The 19,348-nt window shown below is 43.6% G+C and overlaps 1 protein-coding gene across 3 annotated transcripts in view; it reads right to left on the bottom strand.

The window, feature by feature from the left end:
- Positions 1-19,348, bottom strand: part of Kcnj10 (potassium inwardly rectifying channel subfamily J member 10) — a 32,012-nt gene continuing 12,664 nt past the window's right edge. For 2 of the 3 annotated variants that reach the window (XM_042682143.1, XM_042682144.1), the window contains exon 2: positions 1-1,852. In XM_042682143.1, the coding sequence (XP_042538077.1) occupies positions 713-1,852 (1,140 nt within the window). In that variant the 3' untranslated portion in view covers positions 1-712. Of the gene's footprint in view, positions 1,853-16,270; positions 16,443-19,348 lie in introns of those variants that run through there. The other variant, XM_042682142.1, reaches the window with a different exon arrangement.

Below are 19,348 nucleotides of genomic sequence, written 5' to 3'. Positions count from 1 at the left end.
TAGCTAGGATTACAGGGTGAACCACCAGTGACCTGGCATGGCTGTATTCTTAAATGTCTCAAGTCAGCCCCAATTTATGGAAACAGGCTATGAGAAACTGGGTATGCTGAGAAAGTCTACTTGCAAACTAGAAAGGGAAATGGTAGTGATCAAGAGCCGAAGTTATGGTTTTCAGCAAAGATTAAAAACGCCATGATAAACCCTAGCTTCATTCAACAATTGGTAAAGGACCCCAGAATAAACTGATTACAGATTCCTGTATTTCTGAGGAAATAAACCACAAAGACTATCAAATGTGACTATCAACCTGCTAGCTGGAAACAGAGGCAGCTTTAGCCTCAAACTGGCTAACTTTCTGGTAATGATGGGAGGTGGGTGGAGTCTGTCCATCCAATCACATGGTCCTACTGATATGAGTCTCCAAGCATAGCTGAGGCCTTCCAAGCCCCTTCAGCCTAATCTTCCCGCTCCTTCCCCCATCCTGGCTTCAAGGAGTTGTGTGCATTGGGGTAGAAGCAGGAAAAGGTGAAAGGGGACAATGGGAAGAAAATTTGGATTTCAGTTGGCCTGAACTTCTAACAGGCCACTGAGTTAAGGAAGGGACAGGATGGGTACTTCTGGGACACTCCAGTGAACCCAGATAGTATCCCTTCCCTAGGGCATCAAAAGAGAGGAAAAGAGGTCAGAGGGCCAGGGGGTTGGGGCTAAGCCATCAGACATTGCTAATGCGCACACTAAGCGCACTGCCCTCCTTTTCAGCTTGTTCCCTTAATGACTCCTCCAATTTGAGCTTTTCTGGGTCTCCGTACCGTACAGTGCTGTCACGGAGGCCACTAGGGGGAGCTACTTTCACAACTTGGTCAAAAAGGCTGAAGTCAGCTATGTATTTGCCACTAGCTGACAGGGAGATAGCAGGTGTGAACTCATAACCCCAAAGGATCTCCTCTGGCAAGTAGGAAGTGCGCACCTGGCAGGTGGCACTTGTGGACTCCACTGTCCCACTTAAGATCAGCACCAGCTCAAAGTCACCCTCACCACTTCGGAGGGGAAGATCTTTCAAGGGACTGGTCTCATCTACCACGTGGTAGAAGGTAAGGGGTAGAATGAGGAAGGGACTGTCAGAGGCAGTGTCTACTTGGAAAGTCACATTGACCTGGTTGAGTCGAATGTTCTCACCCTCCTTGGTCTGATGAGTCTGAAGCAGTTTGCCTGTCACCTGGCAGCCAATGAGGAGGCTCTTACGCATATTGGCAACTCGGATCATAAGGCAGGGTTTGCCGTTGTGGGACGCTACAACTGCATGCTGGCTGAAACGTATGGTCTCGGCCCGCTTCTTGGGCCGGGCAATCTTGGCCAGAAAGGTACCTGTGATGAAGATTTCCAGGATGGTGGTGAGCACCAGCTGGGCAATAAGCAGCACGATGGCCAGGGGACATTCCTCACTGATGTAGCGGAAGCCATAGCCAATGGTGGTCTGGGATTCCAGGGAGAAAAGGAAGGCTCCAGTGAGTGTGTGCACCTGTACCACACAAGGTGTATGGTTGGCAGGGGGGCCTAACTCCAGTAGGTCCCCATGGGCCACAGCTACCAGATACCACACCACACCAAAGAGGAACCAGGTGCCTGCAAAGGTTGCAGAGAACAGCAAAAGCTTGTAGCGCCACTGCATGTCAATGAAGGTAGTCCATAGGTCCTTGAGGTAGAGGAAGCGCTTGTCAGCAATATGCTCCATTCTCACATTGCTGCGGCCATCTTTTGTCAGTACTCTCCGCCTTCGTATGGCTGGACTCACTAGGGGCCGACTTTCTGTTTGAGTGGTCTGACTGTAATACACCTTGGCAACGGATGTCATCTAGATGGAACAAAACAGCACAAAGAAAGTTAAAGAAATCCAGCCACTTAGCCAGACATGCGGGTACAAGTTGTAGTTTCCAGAAGTTGAGAGGCTGAGGCAAGAAGATTGTGAGTTTGAGGTCAGCCTGGGCTACATAGTGAGTCTGCATCAGAGAGAGGAGGGAGGAAGGGAAGAAAGAAGAAAAAGGGGACTGTTTGACAAGAAATGTACTCATTACCTTACTTATATAACTGTAACCCCTCTGTACACCACCTTTACAATAAAATAAAATTAATTGATTGATTGATTGATTGATTTAGTTGGTTGTGGGGACTGAACTCTGGGCCTGGGCGCTGTCCCTCAGCTTTTCAGCTCAAGGCTAGCACTCTACCGCTTATGCCACAGCTCCACTTCCAGCTTTTTCTGCTTCCTCAGCTTTTCAGCTCAAGGCTAGCACTCTACCGCTTGTGCCACAGCTCCACTTCCAGCTTTTTCTGCTTATGTGGTGCTGAGGAATCAAACCCAAGGGCCTCATGCATGCAAGGCAAGCACGCTACCACTGAGCCACCTTCCCAGCCCCTAAAATACAATTTTTTAAAAAGGAATGAAAAGGGGAGAGAGGGAGGAAAGAACCCATCAATTGACTTACCACCCCATGGGAAAGAGGAACTAACATTTGATTTGGTAGCACTTATTTATTAGCAAATATTCCTTGAGCACTTATTATATGCCAGTCACTATGCAATGTGCTAGTAATGCAAAGTTGGACAATATACCATCCTTGCCAAGAAATCACAACCTAATGAAGAAGATACATGTTAAGTAAGCATATAGTTTCAATAAAGTGTAATATTTGTAAGTTTTAGAAGAGAAAGTGAAGAAAGTCATATATTCACAATTCCTTAAAAGTAGTGATGAGACTAACAAGGGGTCTACTAACCTCCATTCACCAGTGATAATATCTAATTCTGAAATACAGTTCCTCCTAACTCTCATAAGTATCTATAATAAGGCAAGAAATCCCTACAGGCCAATTGCTCCTAAGATACACATCTTTCCAGACACATATCTTTAATTATTCTCCCCTAATCCCAAATTAATACCTATTGGTGATACTAAGATATTCAAATACCCAAAGAAACAAAAACTGCCCATTCTTCTGCCTTCCAAGATGCTTTACAAGTACTCAACTCATTTCACTTTTAATCATCTATTTGCATCACCTGGGGAAATTGGGTCTGGATTAAGCTCTAGGATGACATTCTGGAAGATCAAAAATAGGACTTGAGCAATTTGTTCTATTTGTTCCAATAGTAGAAAGTGGACAAGGCACTGAAATGGGAGAAGGCTCATGTAAAACAAGGTATCAGACACCCCTGCCCAAGAAGTAGCTTTGTACTTTTCCAGCAGAGAAATTTTTATCACCTGAGCATGTATATACTTTGGATCTGCTGTGGTGCTACATAAACTCTAGGGAGTTTGGCTCCTTTGGACATAAGAAAAGCCAATCATCACCTCCATTCTAAAAATCTGAGCCATTGTGGTTTCATCTTTATTCTTCATACTTCTCCACTATTTCCCTTATTGCCCTGGAAAATTCTAAATCATGTAGGGCCTACCCATATAATCCCACCCAGATAGGCATCAAATTGAAGATCACTAAGGCCAAGAATTTCAAGAACATTCAGAGGCAACTAGGATGCCCATTTTGCCAACCTAGTGGCCATGCCATTTGGAATCATTATTCTTCAACTTAAACTTCAAACTTCAGTGCTACTTACTACCCTATGTTCTTGGCTTTTTTGTACCAAAAAGAAGCTCTACAACTCTGAAGTTTTTAGAATTCCCATTTAAAGCCCAAATAAAACCTTATTGTCTACTAAAGAGAATAACAACCACCACAATATATGTGCATATATACCATCTTATTTATTTTTGTGCCAGTACTGAGGCTTGAACTCAGAGCTTCATGCTCTTGTGCTTTTTCACTCATGGCTAATACTCTGTCAGTTGCGTCACACTCTAGTTCTGGATTTTTGCTTGGTAATTGGACTTGTCTGACAAGGTAGGCTTCCAACTGTGATTCTCAGTGCTTTGCCTCCTGAGTAGATAAGAGTATAGGCATGAGCCACAGGCACCCAACTATATAACATTTTAGAATTCACACATAAGCATATTCATTTGATCCTCCAATTCTTTTTGTTGTTGTTGATCATGGGGCTTGAACTCTGGGCCTGGGAGCTGTCCTTCCACTCTTCAGCTCAAGGTGAGCACTCTACTGCTTGAGCTACAGCACCACTTCCGGTTTTCTAGTGGTTTATTGGAGATAAGAGTCTCATAGACTTTCCTGCCCGGGCTGGCTTTGAACCATGATCCTCAGATCTCAGCCTCCTGAGTAGCTAAGATTACAGGCATGAGCCACTGGCGCCCGGCGATCCTCCAATTCTTGAGAATATAAAACCTCTATATGAACCAGGTACTGGCTCATTCCTGTAATTCTAGCTACTCAAGAGGCCAAGATCTGAGAATCACTCTTCAAAGCCAGCCTGGGCAGGAAAATCTGTGATACTCTTATCTCCAATTAGTAACCCAAAAAATCCAGAAATGGAGCTGTGGCTCAAGTGGTAGGAAACTATACTTGAGCAAAATATCTCAGGGACTATACTCAAGCCTTGAGTTCAAGCCCCAGAACAAGCACAAAAATAAATAAATGCTCAGTATGAGAGTTTAGGGAGATGAAGAATTGCTGCAGAATTGGAGACAAGTGAACACAATTTTTAGTTATCAAGAAAAAATAAAAGGAAGAAGCCGGGCGCTGGTGGCTCACGCCTGTAATCCTGGCTACTCAGGAGGCTGAGATCTGAGGATCGTGGTTCAAAGCCAGCCCGGGCAGGAGAGACCGTGAGACTCCTATCTCCAATAAACCACCAGAAAACCGGAAGTGGCGCTGTAGCTCAAGTGGTAGAGCGCTCGCCTTGAGCTGAAGAGCTGAGGGACAGCGCCCAGGCCCAGAGTTCAAGCCCCACGGCCCACCAAAAAAAAAAAAAAAAGAAGAAGAAAAGGAAGAAGTTGGCATGATGGTTCATGCCTGTAATCTCAGCTACTTGAGAGGTAGAGGTAAGAGGACCAATGTCTAAGGTCAGCCCAAGGAAAAGTGCAAAACTATATCTGAAAACAAATCAAAAGCAAAAAGGACTGGGGCATAACTCAAATGGAAGAGTGTTGTCTAGCAAGTGGGAGACCCTATACCACCAAAAAAAAAGAAAAAAAGAAAAAGGAGGAGAGTGATGAAGTACATTTCACAAACTAGACAAACCAGTAAGATATTTGTCTTGGATTCTTGAATGTAATTTTAGGATTATTGGTAATTGTGCAGGACAGAAAAGAGAAATTATCAGTAAAATTCAATGTGGGTATATTAAACACAAGTCATATCAAAATAACTTAATTTTCTTCTATGATAAGGTTATTAAATTGACAAATCAATAAAATACAATAGGTAAAAGTATACCTAGGGCTCAGGAAGATTTTTTTACAACATTATGTCCTTGGGATAAGAGAGAGAAAAATGACCAGAAGGATAATGTAATTAGGTGACTTAAACTTTAAAAATCAGTGGTACTGGGGCTGGAAAGGTGGCTCAGTGATAGAGTGCTTGCTTTGCATGCATGAGGCCCTGGGTTCGATTCCTCAGCACCACATAAGCAAAAAGAAAAAAGCCGGAAGTGGTGCTATGGCCCAAGTGGTAGAGTGCTAGCCTTGAGCTGAAGAGCTGAGGGACAGCACCCAGGCCCAGAGTTCAGGTCCCACGACCGGACCCTCCCCCCCAAAAAATCAGTGGTACTGGTAAATGAACCATGGTATCCTGGAATTCGTTTCTTATTGATGTACCAGAGAGCTTTATCTTTGGTCTTGCCCTATTCAGTGTTCTTAACACTAACTTCATTCAAAACTAGAGAACACTAGGGCCATCAGTTAGATGGATGTCATGAAGCTGGAACAGATTACCAATGCAAGGGTTAGGCAGAACTGGGATCTAAAAGGAGCCCAAAGAATAAGCCAAATCTTACAAAAAGAGTAAATGTTGGATTACGTACCTGGGTCCAAAAACAACCTGAGCAAGTTCTGGATTGGGAAGATATGATTAACAAGTTGTACATGGAAAAAAAAAAGTTTTAGCAAAAAAAATCCAGCATGGATTATTCATGTATTTTCATTTCCAAAATAGCAATACAACCTTAAACTACTTTGTTGAATTTAGCCTCTAAAATAAGGAAGCAGTTGATTCATCTTATACCTGGAGCATCCCATCTCAAGGAACAATCAGAATTCAAGAAAATCCAGGACCAAATCACATGGGAAATTGTTGAAAGAAATGGATTTAGTCAGGGAGACAATCTGAAGTATCTAGTGGATGCATGCAAATATTTGGCTCAAAGAGCTGTCATGTGAATAAAGAGTTAGACTAGTTCTTTGAGCTCCAAGAGAAAGAACCAGTACCAGTGAGGCCAAGTTACAGGGGAAAAAATCCAGTCTAATATTACAGAGGACACTGTTCAATCAGGACGATGCAAATGGTAAAAAAAAAAAAAAAAAAGTTCCCCAAAAAGTAGAGAGTGATCTACACTAGAATGTGTTCAGGAACAGGTTGTACAAGCCCTTTGCAGACATTCTATAGATGAGACTGAAGCTTATTCAAAGCTTTAGCTGAAAGATTGTCTTTAAGTTTCCAACCATATTCTGTGGTGGGAAAGAGAAACGTGTTTTCTGCCAAGGCCATTTGGATATTTATACCATCATTTGTAGGACACACAAAATTATCAATACAGTCAGATGAGCCATGGGCCATGGACGAGACCCAATGAGAAGTATAGGTATTTGTGCCATCATGGGTAACCTTTTCATTCCCCAACCCATCATCTGAGTCCTAACTTTGTGTCAAGGTAGGATTCTACATATATCAGGGAAGTCCTCAGGATGCAAGGAAAGCCTTGCTCATTATTTGCAAAGTAATAGTCTAATGATTATCACTTTAAAGTTTATAGCATATGTAAATTGATTCTCATGCTATGAAATAGGTAGGAAAGACATCATTAGAAACTAAGACTCAGAGAAATTTCCTCAAGTAAATTAGTGATAGAGTTAGTACCCAAACTCAGGTCCTGTCTCCTGGTCCAGAACTGTGGGGGGTTTTGTTTGTTTTGTTTTTGTTGTTTTGTTTTGTAAGTAGTGGGGCTTGAACTTGGGACATGGGCACTGTCCCTGAGCTTTTCTGCTCAAGACTAGCGCTCTATCACTTTGAAGTACAGTGTCACTTCTGGCTTTCTGGTGGTCAAGTAGAGATAAGAGCCTGGGGGAGGGAAGGGTCAAAGGAGGGGGTAACAAGGCTTGATAGGAAGTATACTCATCTTACTCATGTAACTGTAATCCCTTTGTACACTATCGTTACTAAAAAAAAAAATATTTTTTAAAAAGAGAGAGAGAGCCTCACGGACTTTTCTACCTTGGCTGGCTTCAAACTTCAATACTCAGATGTCAGCCTCCTGAGTAGCTAGGATTACAGGCGTGAGCTGCCCGTGCCTAGCCAGAACTTCTTAATTGTACCAACTACTTCTATGCTCTCTAGATTCATTGCCATGGGTCTCATGCTCTCAGAAGCTATCCTGTGGTGCTCTTTACTAAGTACCATAGCTGAGACAGAGAAGATAGAGTCCAGAAGCTCAAGAGTCCACCATTAAAGCCATGGACCCATGGGCACTGGGATTTTGGTTACTGGCTAGTTTCTTTGTTGCCTCTGGCTGTTGTGTTTGCCGCCTCCAATTGTTGTGCCTGCTGTTGCCAGCCTTCCTATCTGCCACCTCCAGCTGTGATCTGCTGTTCACAGCTGTTGTTCCTCCTCCCACAGCCAGGCCACTTTGTTCTCTGCGGTGGCCAAAGTGAGAAGCAGATAAACAATCATCACAGTCCACCCCCAAGCTGGCCAGGGCTCTAGGGAAGGAAGCAAGCCAAAGTTCTGAAAGTGATTTGTTGTTGCCCCACCCAAAACATACAACCTCCTTCCTCTAGAGGGTGCTATCTCCTCAAAACAGTCCCAGCCAAATACCAGGAACAGCATTCTGAAGACAGGAGGAGCCTGTAGGAAGAGAAACATCCATAGCCTTCCTCCTCTAAGAACTGGACTCATGATTCTTTCCCTAAAGCAAAAGCCAGTCATACCTACAGTGATGTCCACCATGTTTTTCAGCAAATACTACTCCCACCTTCTGCTTTTTCTAGAGTTGTGTTTCTGTGGCTGTGAACTCCTATATTTGGATTTTACCTCAGTCACCTATGCTTTTTAATCAAAGTCTTTCTTGACTACAAGATTTCTCTTGAGTAAAGGTATAAACAACTCTTAATGACTAAAATTGACTAAGACCCCTGTTACTTTTTTTTTTTTTTGGGTCCGGTCGTGGAGCCTGAACTCTGGGCCTGGGTGCTGTCCCTCAGCTTTTCAGCTCAAGGCTAGCGCTCTACCACTTGAGCCAGCACCACTTCCGGCTTTTTTCTTTTTGCTTATGTGGTGCTGAGGAATCGAACCCAGGGCCTCATGCATGCAAGGCAAGCGCTGTACCACTGAGCCACCTTCCCAGCCCCCCCTGTTACTTTTATGATAAACTCTAAGCCTCTTAGCACCACTTTGATTATTTAGTCTGCTTACTTCCTGGTCTTTCATGTAACAGACTTCACACACACCTAGATTCTTGCTTCATGAAGAATCTCATTGTATGCTGGATACCAGTGGCTCATGCCTGTAAGCCTAGCTACTCAGGAGGCTGACATCTGAGGATCACAGTTCAAAGCTAGTCAGGCAGAAAAGTCCATGAGATGTAAGTGGTAGAGCACTAGCCTTGGGCACAAAGAGACTCAGGTATAGTGCCCAGACCCTGAGTTCAAGCCCTACAATCTAGAAAAGGTAAGGAAAGGAAGGAAGAAAGAAAGAGAGAGAGAGAAAAAGAAAGAAAGGAAAGAGAAAGAGAGAGAAAGAAAGGAAGGAAGGAGGGAAGGAAAAAGAGAAAAAAAGAAAAGAAAAACAGATCTCCTTTGGAATGATGGAACCAGTGACATTGATCAAGATATATCATATTCAGGGGCTGGGAAGGTGGCTCAGTGGTAGAGCACTTGCCTTGCATGCATGAGGCCCTGGGTTTGATTCCTCAGCACCACATAAGCAGAAAAAAGAAAAAAGCCAGAAGTGGTGCTATGGCTCAAGTAGTAGAGCGCTAGCCTTGAGCTGAAGAGCTGAGGGACAGCACCCAGGCCTAGAGTTCAGGCCCTACGACCAGACCCTCCCCCCCAAAAAGAAAAGATATATTCAATATATTGAATATATATTGAAACCCTTTTGTGCAGCTACTTAAAGAATTTTGTTAAGTCCTCCTTATGATTCTTTCTACTTTTGGCCTGCTTTCTCATTGCCTGGTTCTATCACCACTAGATGATCCTGCTTATCTTCCAAAACCAAGTGTCAAGATGCCTTTGGAAGGCTTCCTCACTCAAACAAACAGTTCCTCTTTTCTGTAATCCTCCCCATCCATCCCAACATCAGTTTACTAAGCATACTCTGATATATATTGCCGTTTTATAACACTTTGCTATCTTAATTTAAGGCCACAGACCATACCTTACATTTGTTTTCCCCAAACCAAGTACAGGTAAGAAAAGCTTGAGTTTTGTTATGAAAGCCTGAGTAAAGAGATGACTGAAAGCCTGGTCTAGACAGAATGAGGCCAAATAAGGCTGCAGCCTTGATCCTCCTGCCAGGAGATACCTAGTTTGTGGAGAGCTTCTAGGGAAGCCGTGGAGCAGCAGTCTGTAGGTAGTGACCCAAATTTACCCAGGCTTCACTAATGCTGCAGAAGCTTGCACATCCTTTTTTTTTTTTTTTTTTGAAGATGGGAAAAAGAAATCCCAATGAGCACCAGCTCTCATCTGAGTCATCTGATCTTTTGCTGGAGCATAGTAATGGTGCCATGGAGCTGATGATGCCAAATTAGGTGGTTGGGAAGAATGTTTAAACCTAATCCCAGGGGCAGCAGATGGAGGGACAGGGAAAAGTGGTGTCCCACCTCCTAAAACCTGTCAGGTTAGAAGAAAGGGCCCCAAAAAGGTGTTTTCTCTGTGGCAAGAACAACTCTCCTAAAAGGAACTTTGGGTTATGAATCTACAATGCATTCATTTACAAATGCAGATGACTCTTCTTTCTTCTCCTATCTGTTCTCCTTTCTAATTCCCTAAATTGTTAAAGGTGCCACCATCTTCCCAGCTAGTCACACTCAAAGTCTTGGGATCATCTCGAACTCTCTTCCCTCCTCTGTTCTAACACTGTAGATGTAGTCCTGGTAGCTTCCTCCCCTTCATTTTTTTCTGTCTTTCTCCAAAAGGATTAATGCCTTTTAGCTGAATTACTGCATAGCGGCCTACTCATCTTTTATCTACATTTTTGTTTCTCTTCAAATCCATCCTACATTTCTACTAAACCTTTCTTCCTCAGTTACACTTCTGATCACAAATCAATGAATATTTATCTGGTACTTTACAAAGCATGTTTACAGTTGATCCACATGACTTTCACAAGAACTATTAAGATAACAGTCCTTATTCTAGAGAGTGGGAATTGAGGCTTGGAAAAAAAATGACAGGACTCTATAATGTATTAGAACTGAATTCACACTCAGATCATTTGTCTCCAGAGTCATCCATTTTTCATTACACTCTGTCTGAACTCCTTTTATAGGTTAAAAATCAGTGTTTCCTCATATATCCAAACTCATATGGCACCTAAAGCCTTATATACTGTGCTTCTAAATTTTTCCAGCCTTGTTTCCTACCTTTCTTCTTCTGAAGAACATTCAGGCAAACCAAGAACCTGCTGCTCCTTAGTACACACAGGCCTTCGAATGATTGTTTTTTTTGTTTTTTTTTGGGGGGTCCGGTCGTGGGGCCTGAACTCTGGGCCTGGGCGCTATCCCTCAGCTCTTCAGCTCAAGGCTAGCGTTCTACCACTTGAGCCACAGCACCACTTCCGGCTTTTTTCTTTTTGCTTATGTGGTGCTGAGGAATCGAACCCAGGGCCTCAGGCATGCAAGGCAAGCTCTCTACCACTGAGCCACCTTCCCAGCCCTCGAATGATTGTTTATACCAGTCTACCTTCCTGGCCTCCCAAGCCCAGTTCAAATGAGCCCTCTCTCATGAAGCCTTCCCTGGTTACCCACAACCTTAAGTAATGCTACCTTTTTCTGAGCTTTCAGAAATGACTATCAACAATTGTGAACCATGTTTATGGTACAACTCTTAGTACTTGGCTCATCATTTGTTTTCTTTTTTTCTTTTTTTGTTGCAAGACTGGGACTCCAATTAAGTACAGCCATACCTTCAACCCTTCATTTGTCTTCTGTTACAAATAATATTATTGAAAAAAGAGCTTATCCCTAACGTATCTTGGTTATTCTAATGTTAGTGCTTAGATATGAGATGCCTCTCCCTAAAAGGTTTCTGAAATAGATGGCTTGGTCCTTGACACTGCAGATTTCAGAACTGAAACCTAGAAAATCAATTCAATCATGAAGGCATTTATCTCATTAGTAGATTAGTAATCCACTGATGAATTCGTAACTGAATGAATGAGCTGTTAGGAAATAGGACCTAGTTGGAGGAAGTAATCACTGGGGCACGCTCTAGAAAGGTATAGCTTAGTGCTGGGAAGGTGGCTCAGTGGTAGAGCACTTGCCTTGCATGCCTGAGGCCCTGGGCTTGATTCCTCAGCACCACATAAGCAAAAAGAAAAAAGCCGGAAGTGGCGCTGTGGCTCAAGTGGTAGAGCGCTAGCCTTAAGCTGAAGAGCTGAGGGACAGTGCCCAGGCCCAGAGTTCAGGCCCCATGACCGGACCCAAAAAAAAGAGAAAGGTATAGCTTATCCCTACCCTACCCCTTTGTGCTTCCTGCCTGCCATGTAGTGAGCAGCTTTCCTTCACCATGACCTTCTACCATTCTGCTTCCTCCTTGTCCCAGGCTTAAAAGCAAGGGAGTCAGCCAACCATGGACCAAAACCTCTGTAACAGCCAACCTACATCCTTCTTTGAGTTGTTTGTCTCAGGCATCTCATCAGTGTGGACTTTTGGGTTTGATTGGTGATGGTAACCTCACCATCATATTAATCTGAAACCACAACCTGAAAAGATGTTAGAATCTAGTCAGAACAAAGCAAAAATGCTAGCTCTGCCACACACTTAACAGTAGCACAATAGATGGCTCATAGTAAGTGCTCAGGATGCATTTCATGAGAGAATTGATGAGTAGAAAGGGATTCCCCACATGCTCCAGCCAAGGGTCAACATAAGAGACTCAGAAGGAAATCTAGCCATACAGTATGGCTGAGGAGATGTGGAAGTTCTTGTCTTGGGTAAAGTGGATGGAACTTCACTCTAGCCTCGGGCCTTTAGGACCTTTGTATCCCCCCCTTATTTGTAAAGCTGCAGCGTGGATGTGGAGCCCGCAGCTCCTGCAAGGCTTACATTAAGAACTTTGGCCCCCTCCCTGTTGGGCTGGAGCCTGCTGGGCATCATTTCACTGAACCACTTGATGACTTTCCTTTTCTGATCATGGAGTACTTCCTCCTCCCAATGTTTATTTCATGGAAACGAAAGTGGGTGCCATTAACTAACTGAATGCCTACTTTAGACCAGTGCTGTACATTTCTTCACATTTACAACAGCTCTGTAAAGCTAATCTTATCTTCACAGCAACTGATGAGAAAATTGAGGCTCCAAGAACTAGGTGACACAAGTTATGAGTGGCAGAGCTAGGATTTTTGCTTTGTTCTGACTGGATTCCAACATCCTTTCAGATTGTGGTTTCAGATTAATACAATGGTGAGATTTCTGTCACCAATCAAACCCAACACTCCACAGCCAGAGAAGATGGCACTCAAAGCATGCTGGAAGTTGGCAAGAGCCAGACTGGTGTAGAAAACTCTCAATGACATGAAGGGCACATCTGATGGTTGAGGATAGTACTCTGCCTCTCTGATTGCTTTCTCTCCTCATGTCTTCCAGCTGTGCATGACACGTCATTGTCCTCTCCATTTCCTTCTGCTGAGCTCTCCTCCAGCTCTTTTCTCATCTCTGCTATTACCAACACAGTCCCGCTCTTTCCCCACTTACATTTCATCTTGCTGTTTATAAAATGTTTCCACTTTTTTTAACCTTTCTCATTGTCTTTTTATTTCCTATCAGTTTGGAGTGCTATTCTTGAATCTTCTCCAGCCCTTCTGGGTCTGTTTCTTCCTGAAGATCTCACTTTCTACGATGGTAGTAAAGAGGAAGAGTGTGCTATTCATTTAACACAACTCTCACCTTTAACTTCTTTACCACACTTCATCCTCCTATTCTCATAGCTATCCCAAGACCTAAGTGTCTTCATTGATAGAGGTATACAAGCACCAACATCTCTTGAGTGTTCTCCCTATTCCTTCCAAGAAAGATCTCTTGATTTAGGAATTTGGAAATGAAATCAGAAAGGGAGACATGAGACCCACTATAGCTATTACCTGTTCTAATTATTTTAGATTGGAAGGTATTCCTGAAGCAGTCACTGTCCAGTATAGCTAAGTCACATGGTAGATAGCAATTGGAAATTATAACACCAGCTCATTCTCCATTCCAGGAACTGTCCACCATTCACGTGATATTTGAAGGGTGAGCCCTATGTACAAGCAGAGGAAAACTGAGCCCTCAGTCAGAACATGAAGGTAGGCTATGTCCAGACCAATATGTATCTATGCATCCCATTATGGAGATGAAGCAGGAGAATCAAGCCCAAGAATGGGTAAGACCCTACCTGAAAATCAGAGACAGCACTGCCTGGTGGAAAGTTCACTGGACTGAGAAGCAAGAGACTTGACTGCTGGCCTCAACTCTACCATGGACTCTCCGTGAACTTGGGCAAGTTCTTAACCATCGTTTGCTTTTCTTTCTTCAATTGTAGAAACAAGAGATTGTATCAATTATTCACTGCTCCCACCATAGCACAAATCTCTGTGCCAAGAGATACTTGAAGTCACCGGATTCATTCTGCCATATATTCCTCAAACGTCTATATTAGGTATTTTTGAAAAGAGATCATATTTGAATATTAAAGCAGTGTACAATGGAGCAGAATTAAACATTTATATTACTTGGGATCAAAACAGTTCTCAAGGATATCTAATATCCTGTGGTTCACCCCGGATATTGCAGCTTTGGGGCACAAGTTCCCAGTCACAACACTGGGTGTTGTGTAGAAGATGGCTAAGGCCATTTCCTGCTTTAACACTCTCCATCCAGAAGGGAATGGTGGCACATACCTGTAATCTGAGCAGTTGGGAGTTTGAGACAGAAGGATCATGAATTTGAGGACAGCCTGAGCCACATAGAAAGATCCTGTGTCAAGCAAAACAAAGAAAGCAACACAACAAATAAAACCCCTCTCCTTCCAACTGACTCCCTCCCACTGTAGTCTGGTCCTGTTTCTCCTATGGTCCTTAGTGGTAAGAGGAAGCAGTTAAATAGTCTTCTCTCACCAACTATCTTACCTCTTTTGTGAATACCAAGTCCCACTTAAATACCAACCTAAGAAGCCTCCAGAGGAGATCAGTAGCCCCAGGGGCTAAAAAGAAGTATTTATGGGCTTCCAAGTGCTCTTAATGAGAGAAAAGGGAGGAGAAAGGAAAGAGGTAGAAGAAGAGGGCAGTAAGAAAAGCTCTACTGGATTATGTAAGCCCTTAGGTTAGAAGAAGAATGGAGTCGGGCTTGAGGCTCTTTTAAAACTTAATGTCTTCATTCATTAATCTCCCTCCTGTCCTTCCCCAAGGAAAACAAACAAATAGAAATGGAGCCAGATGCACACAAATCTTGAGGTACTGAAAAAGAGGGCACTGTGTGTGTGTGTCCAGAAGCCTGGCTTTCCAGCTGAGTTACTGTTCTCTCTGTCTCCCACCCTCGAGTCTCCTTCCTCCTGGCCCTCCCATCCTCTAGCCCCAGCCTGACACCAGGCCCCCGGCCCAGGGAAGAATAGGCTTTTCTTCCCTTATGTCAACGTTTGGAAAGTTCTCATAGTTTGATCAAAAGAAAGGATAAAAGCCTTCAAAGCATTTCCTGGGAGCTTGTGACCTCTGCCTGGCCCTTCTGACCCCCCTGTGTGTTTTCTGGTCAGAAGAGGGAGGGACAAAGACATGAGGCCATGTCAGATGTTCTCCTCTGTTTAGACATAACTGTTGCCTGTCAGTGTGGGCTGATGGGGACCCCTGCCCCCTTCTCCATCCCAAATCCCCAGGATATACCACCTCTGTCAGGAAGGGAACTGTATTCTTGTAAAAGCTCAAGGACCCCACATACATGCACCTTTGCTCTGGCCGAAGAGGAAAAATGACTCCATGGCACACCGCCTCTTTGGGCACCTGCCCTTCCAACCCTCCATACCAGTTCCGGCACACTTCCTCCCTGAGTTATTGACCAGTCACAGCCTCTGCTCCTAACCATTGTCTGGGCAGCAGAACTGCACATCCTGGGCTCTGCAGGGAACTGGTCCTTTGTGAGGAGCTTGGCACTGTGCAGGGTTCAACTGAGGACAAAGCTGTACCACTGCCTCCTCAGCCCCAGCAGCATCAGTTCAGAGAGCCTCCTAGCCCGATCTCATCTGGATCCACATCTCGGAGAATCTGCTTGAAGATGTTATCCTGCCACTTCTTACCTTGACTGAACAGTCAGAAAATCTGGTGTTGGTGCTAAGAATCAGTGGGAAGCAATGGCTTCAATAGGAATAACTACTGTAGTTATTGTTTTCTTTTGCAACAGTAAGACATGAAACACTGAAAAGGTTCCTAAGAACACTGGGGAAAATCTAAGGGTCTGGGTTGAGTCAGGAAGAAAGTGGATAATGAACATGCCTGTTCTCAGACCTCCCTTCGTGTGTTCAGCTCTAGTATAGATGTTCAATGAATCACAACCGGATTTAGGCCCTCAAGATTCTCTAAAGAGGCACTCTAAATCCAATTTGTCTCCAATATTGATTGATGGAATCGAACTAGTCTCAATATTCATATGAAGTCCCCTAAGACGAGCTTACCTCCACCTTTGAGCAAGACCTCTACTGAGCAAGACAGCAAACTCCACCAGCTACCTGACAACTCCAGGCCTTGTGCTGAAGATTTACCTCCCTGCCACCAGAGGGCAGGCCGCTCCAGACCCACAGGTTGCCTTCATCTGAGCAGCCTACCCTCATGGACTTTCACCACCCCTTCCCATACTCTAATCTACTCCCTTTTTTGTATAGTTGAACTATATGAAAATTGCCATTTCTTATTGGCAATACAAGATAGCTCAGTCTAATAAGACCAAGAATAAAAACAATAGGAATAACCACCTTTAAGGAAAGGGCTTTGCAAGCTACAAAGCACTTATATGAATGCTCAGAGCAATTCCATTTGATCCACACGGCCGCACTGGGTGGCAGTGAAAGCAACAGGAAATCTCCCTCCAAGGTCAGAGCTGACCTTCCAGTCATTAAATCCAAGGACAGTTTCTCAATTCTCAACCCCAGCCATCCTTCCACAGCATTTAGACTGATAACCAGCTTGTCCATTCCCGACTTGTTCTCTTTTGGCTTCTAGTGCAGTATGATGAGAATACACTGGTTTTGTAGATCTTCATTAGCTGTTCAATGACTTTTAGCCACTTTTAGGCTTTATGATTGGAGCAAAATGACTCAAACTTCCAGGTTTCCATTTCCTTTCTCTGCAAAAAAAGGATCTAATCATACTGAGACTTTGAGGACATCATGCACATAAGAAGGTGAAGGACTAAGTATGTTTCCTTTTTCTTATGGCATATTTCAAGGTTTCCTCATCTCTGTGTACTTTCAATCTGTTTCTGTTGCTCTGGTCCCTCTCTGCCCCTTTAATGCTCGCATTTCTCAGGCATCCACCTTGGTTTTCACCCTAAGAACTCTACCCTCCCTACCTCCACTGTTTCAGCCACTCCAGTGGATTTTACTTCACTTCTGCTTTGCATATCCAAGTACTTTCCATGCTGCTTCTGTCCAGAACATTCCAGTGTTGCCATGGGCAGACCCATGTCCTCGCACTTCAAGAATTGGTGTTTTCCTCCTTATACACAGAATTACCATCCATTCAGTGTCCAGGCTAGAAGCCTGAGTCATGCCTGGTGTCTGTCTTGCCCCTCATCCCAAAGGTCACCAGTTCTTATCAATCCACGTTTGTGGGCTTCTCTCCATATCCTTCAGCCTGATATTCTCTTACATCTGAAACGTTGCTCCTGGTCCTCCTGCCCAGGGGCTCACCTTCCCCATCCCCACCCTCAGCTGCCACAGTACTTTCTACGGTATGTTCTGATCCTATCACTTGGCTCCATGGCTTGAAAGCCTTTAACGAACTCTCACAGCTTTCCTGAGGAAACCCAAATTACTTGACACAGTGTAAAGAATGGCAAACCATCTAACTCCTCACTCTTCTCTTGTTTGTTTTTCAAGCTGGGTTTCACCATATAGCCCAGGCTGGCCTTGAACTCACAATCACCTTGCATTAGCCTCCCGCATTGCTAAGATTGAAGACACATACCACCGCGCCTGACCTCCACCTTACTTTACTTTTTTAAATTTAAATTTTATCTTAAAGGTGATGTACAGAGGAGTTACAGTGACATAAGTCAGGGAATGAGTACATTACTTTTTGAACAGTGTCACCCCCTCCCTCATTTTCTCCCACTTTTTCTCTCCAACCCCCCCCCCCCCCCGCTAAGTTGTAAAGCTCATTTCCAACATAGTGACCAGTGAGTATCACTGCTGAATTCGTTCACCCTTTGTCCCATCTTTTTTACGATTCCCCTTCCCCTCCCTTAAAGTCTCCCTTTGGCTCTAGTTTTCTGCATCCCTGTGTTCCAGCCACAGAGACTGTGTCCTGCACTCTCCTTTTCTGTCCCCATGCCTTTGTTCCTAGGGCTCTGACTGGTATGCCTCTCACCACCCCTAGATTCCCTCCAGGCCCCTCTTGTCCCTCTAAAATCCTTTTTATCCTTCCAGGTTGTATATGCTATATCTTTTCTTGGATGACCAGAGATGTTATGGAGGCTGCTTTGGCAGCCTTGCCAAGTGACATTTTACCACGATTTTCTATGTCCTTCTCAAAAGACTGTGAGCTTTTTGAAAGCAGAGACTATATCTTAGTCATTTTATTAAGCTGGTACATTTAAATTTAATTTAAATGCTTAGGATTTAGATTTGTCATCTTTGGGTATTTTTGAGATAGGATGTCAACTATACCTTATGTATAAGCCTCCCACATTGCTTTTTCTCACACACACACACACACACACACACACACACACACACACACACACAGCATAGATATCACTAATTCATCACAACACCTTTTTTCGAACTGAGCCTCAGAATCTTTCTTAACATGGTAACACAGAATAATTTTCAATAAAATGAATCAGCCTCACAAATAAAAACTATTTGTCATCTTGGCATGTCTAGGACACAGCCAAAGGTCCCTACCTATTCTTTGCTACTATTTGCCATCCTGGTCTATGTCATTTACTAACTATACAAACACTAATCAATCTCTTAATCTTTTTAGGGCTCAGTTTCCTCATCTAAAGAAGCAATAAAACTGTGTTGTATGTTCAGGATTATGTGAGATAAAGAAAGTTTGTGAAATCTGTAACGCTTTCATGCAAAAAAGGATATTTCTCTAATTCTGGTGAATTACAGAAACTAAGACACAGAGTGGTAAGGAAACTGGCTGACACTTATTTAATGACAAGATATAACCTCTGCTTTTAGGTACTTTGGATCTTTACTCATTTTGATTCACCCAAGAGGGTTTGAAAATACTCAGGATAAACCATTGCCATGGCGGGGGGGGGGGGGGGGGTGCGCCAATCCTGGAGCTTAAACTTGGGGCCTTGTGCTCTCATTTGTCCTTTTTTCTCAGGCTGGCACACTACTATGCCCCCACTGCTGGCTTTTTGAGGTTAATTGGAGATAGGAGTTCACAGACTTTTCTACTAGCTTCAAACCATGATCCTCAGGTCTCAGACTCCTGAGTAGCTAGGATTATAGGCATGAGCCACCCAGTGCCTGGCTAGAGCATTATCTTTTTTCTGTAGAGTAACAGTAATTTGTGGAAGGGGATTGAGTCCAAAAATTTAGAAGACTTCATATTTAGTACTCTAGTCCAACCACCTATAATTCACAAAGTTAAGTTTCCTGTAAAGTCCTCTAAACCTGCTAAGGAATGAGAAAGGCTTGTGGTATAGAATGCTGAAGAGAGATAAGTATCTTGATGACTGCCCACTGACCCCTCAAACCCGCACCTGCTCCTAAACTTAGGGACTCCAGGCAGCTGGAAAGCTTTTTTAGGAGCAGGATGACAGTCACCAGAAGATTAGATTCTGTCACCTGATCTGTCACCAG

Source organism: Dipodomys spectabilis, unplaced genomic scaffold, assembly GCF_019054845.1.
Source record: "Dipodomys spectabilis isolate Male_0828 unplaced genomic scaffold, ASM1905484v1 ptg000069l, whole genome shotgun sequence".
In the NCBI taxonomy this organism is placed as follows: domain Eukaryota; kingdom Metazoa; phylum Chordata; class Mammalia; order Rodentia; family Heteromyidae; genus Dipodomys; species Dipodomys spectabilis.
The sequence above is the reverse complement of the archived record's forward strand: the minus strand, read 5'-3'. Positions and strand labels throughout refer to the sequence as shown.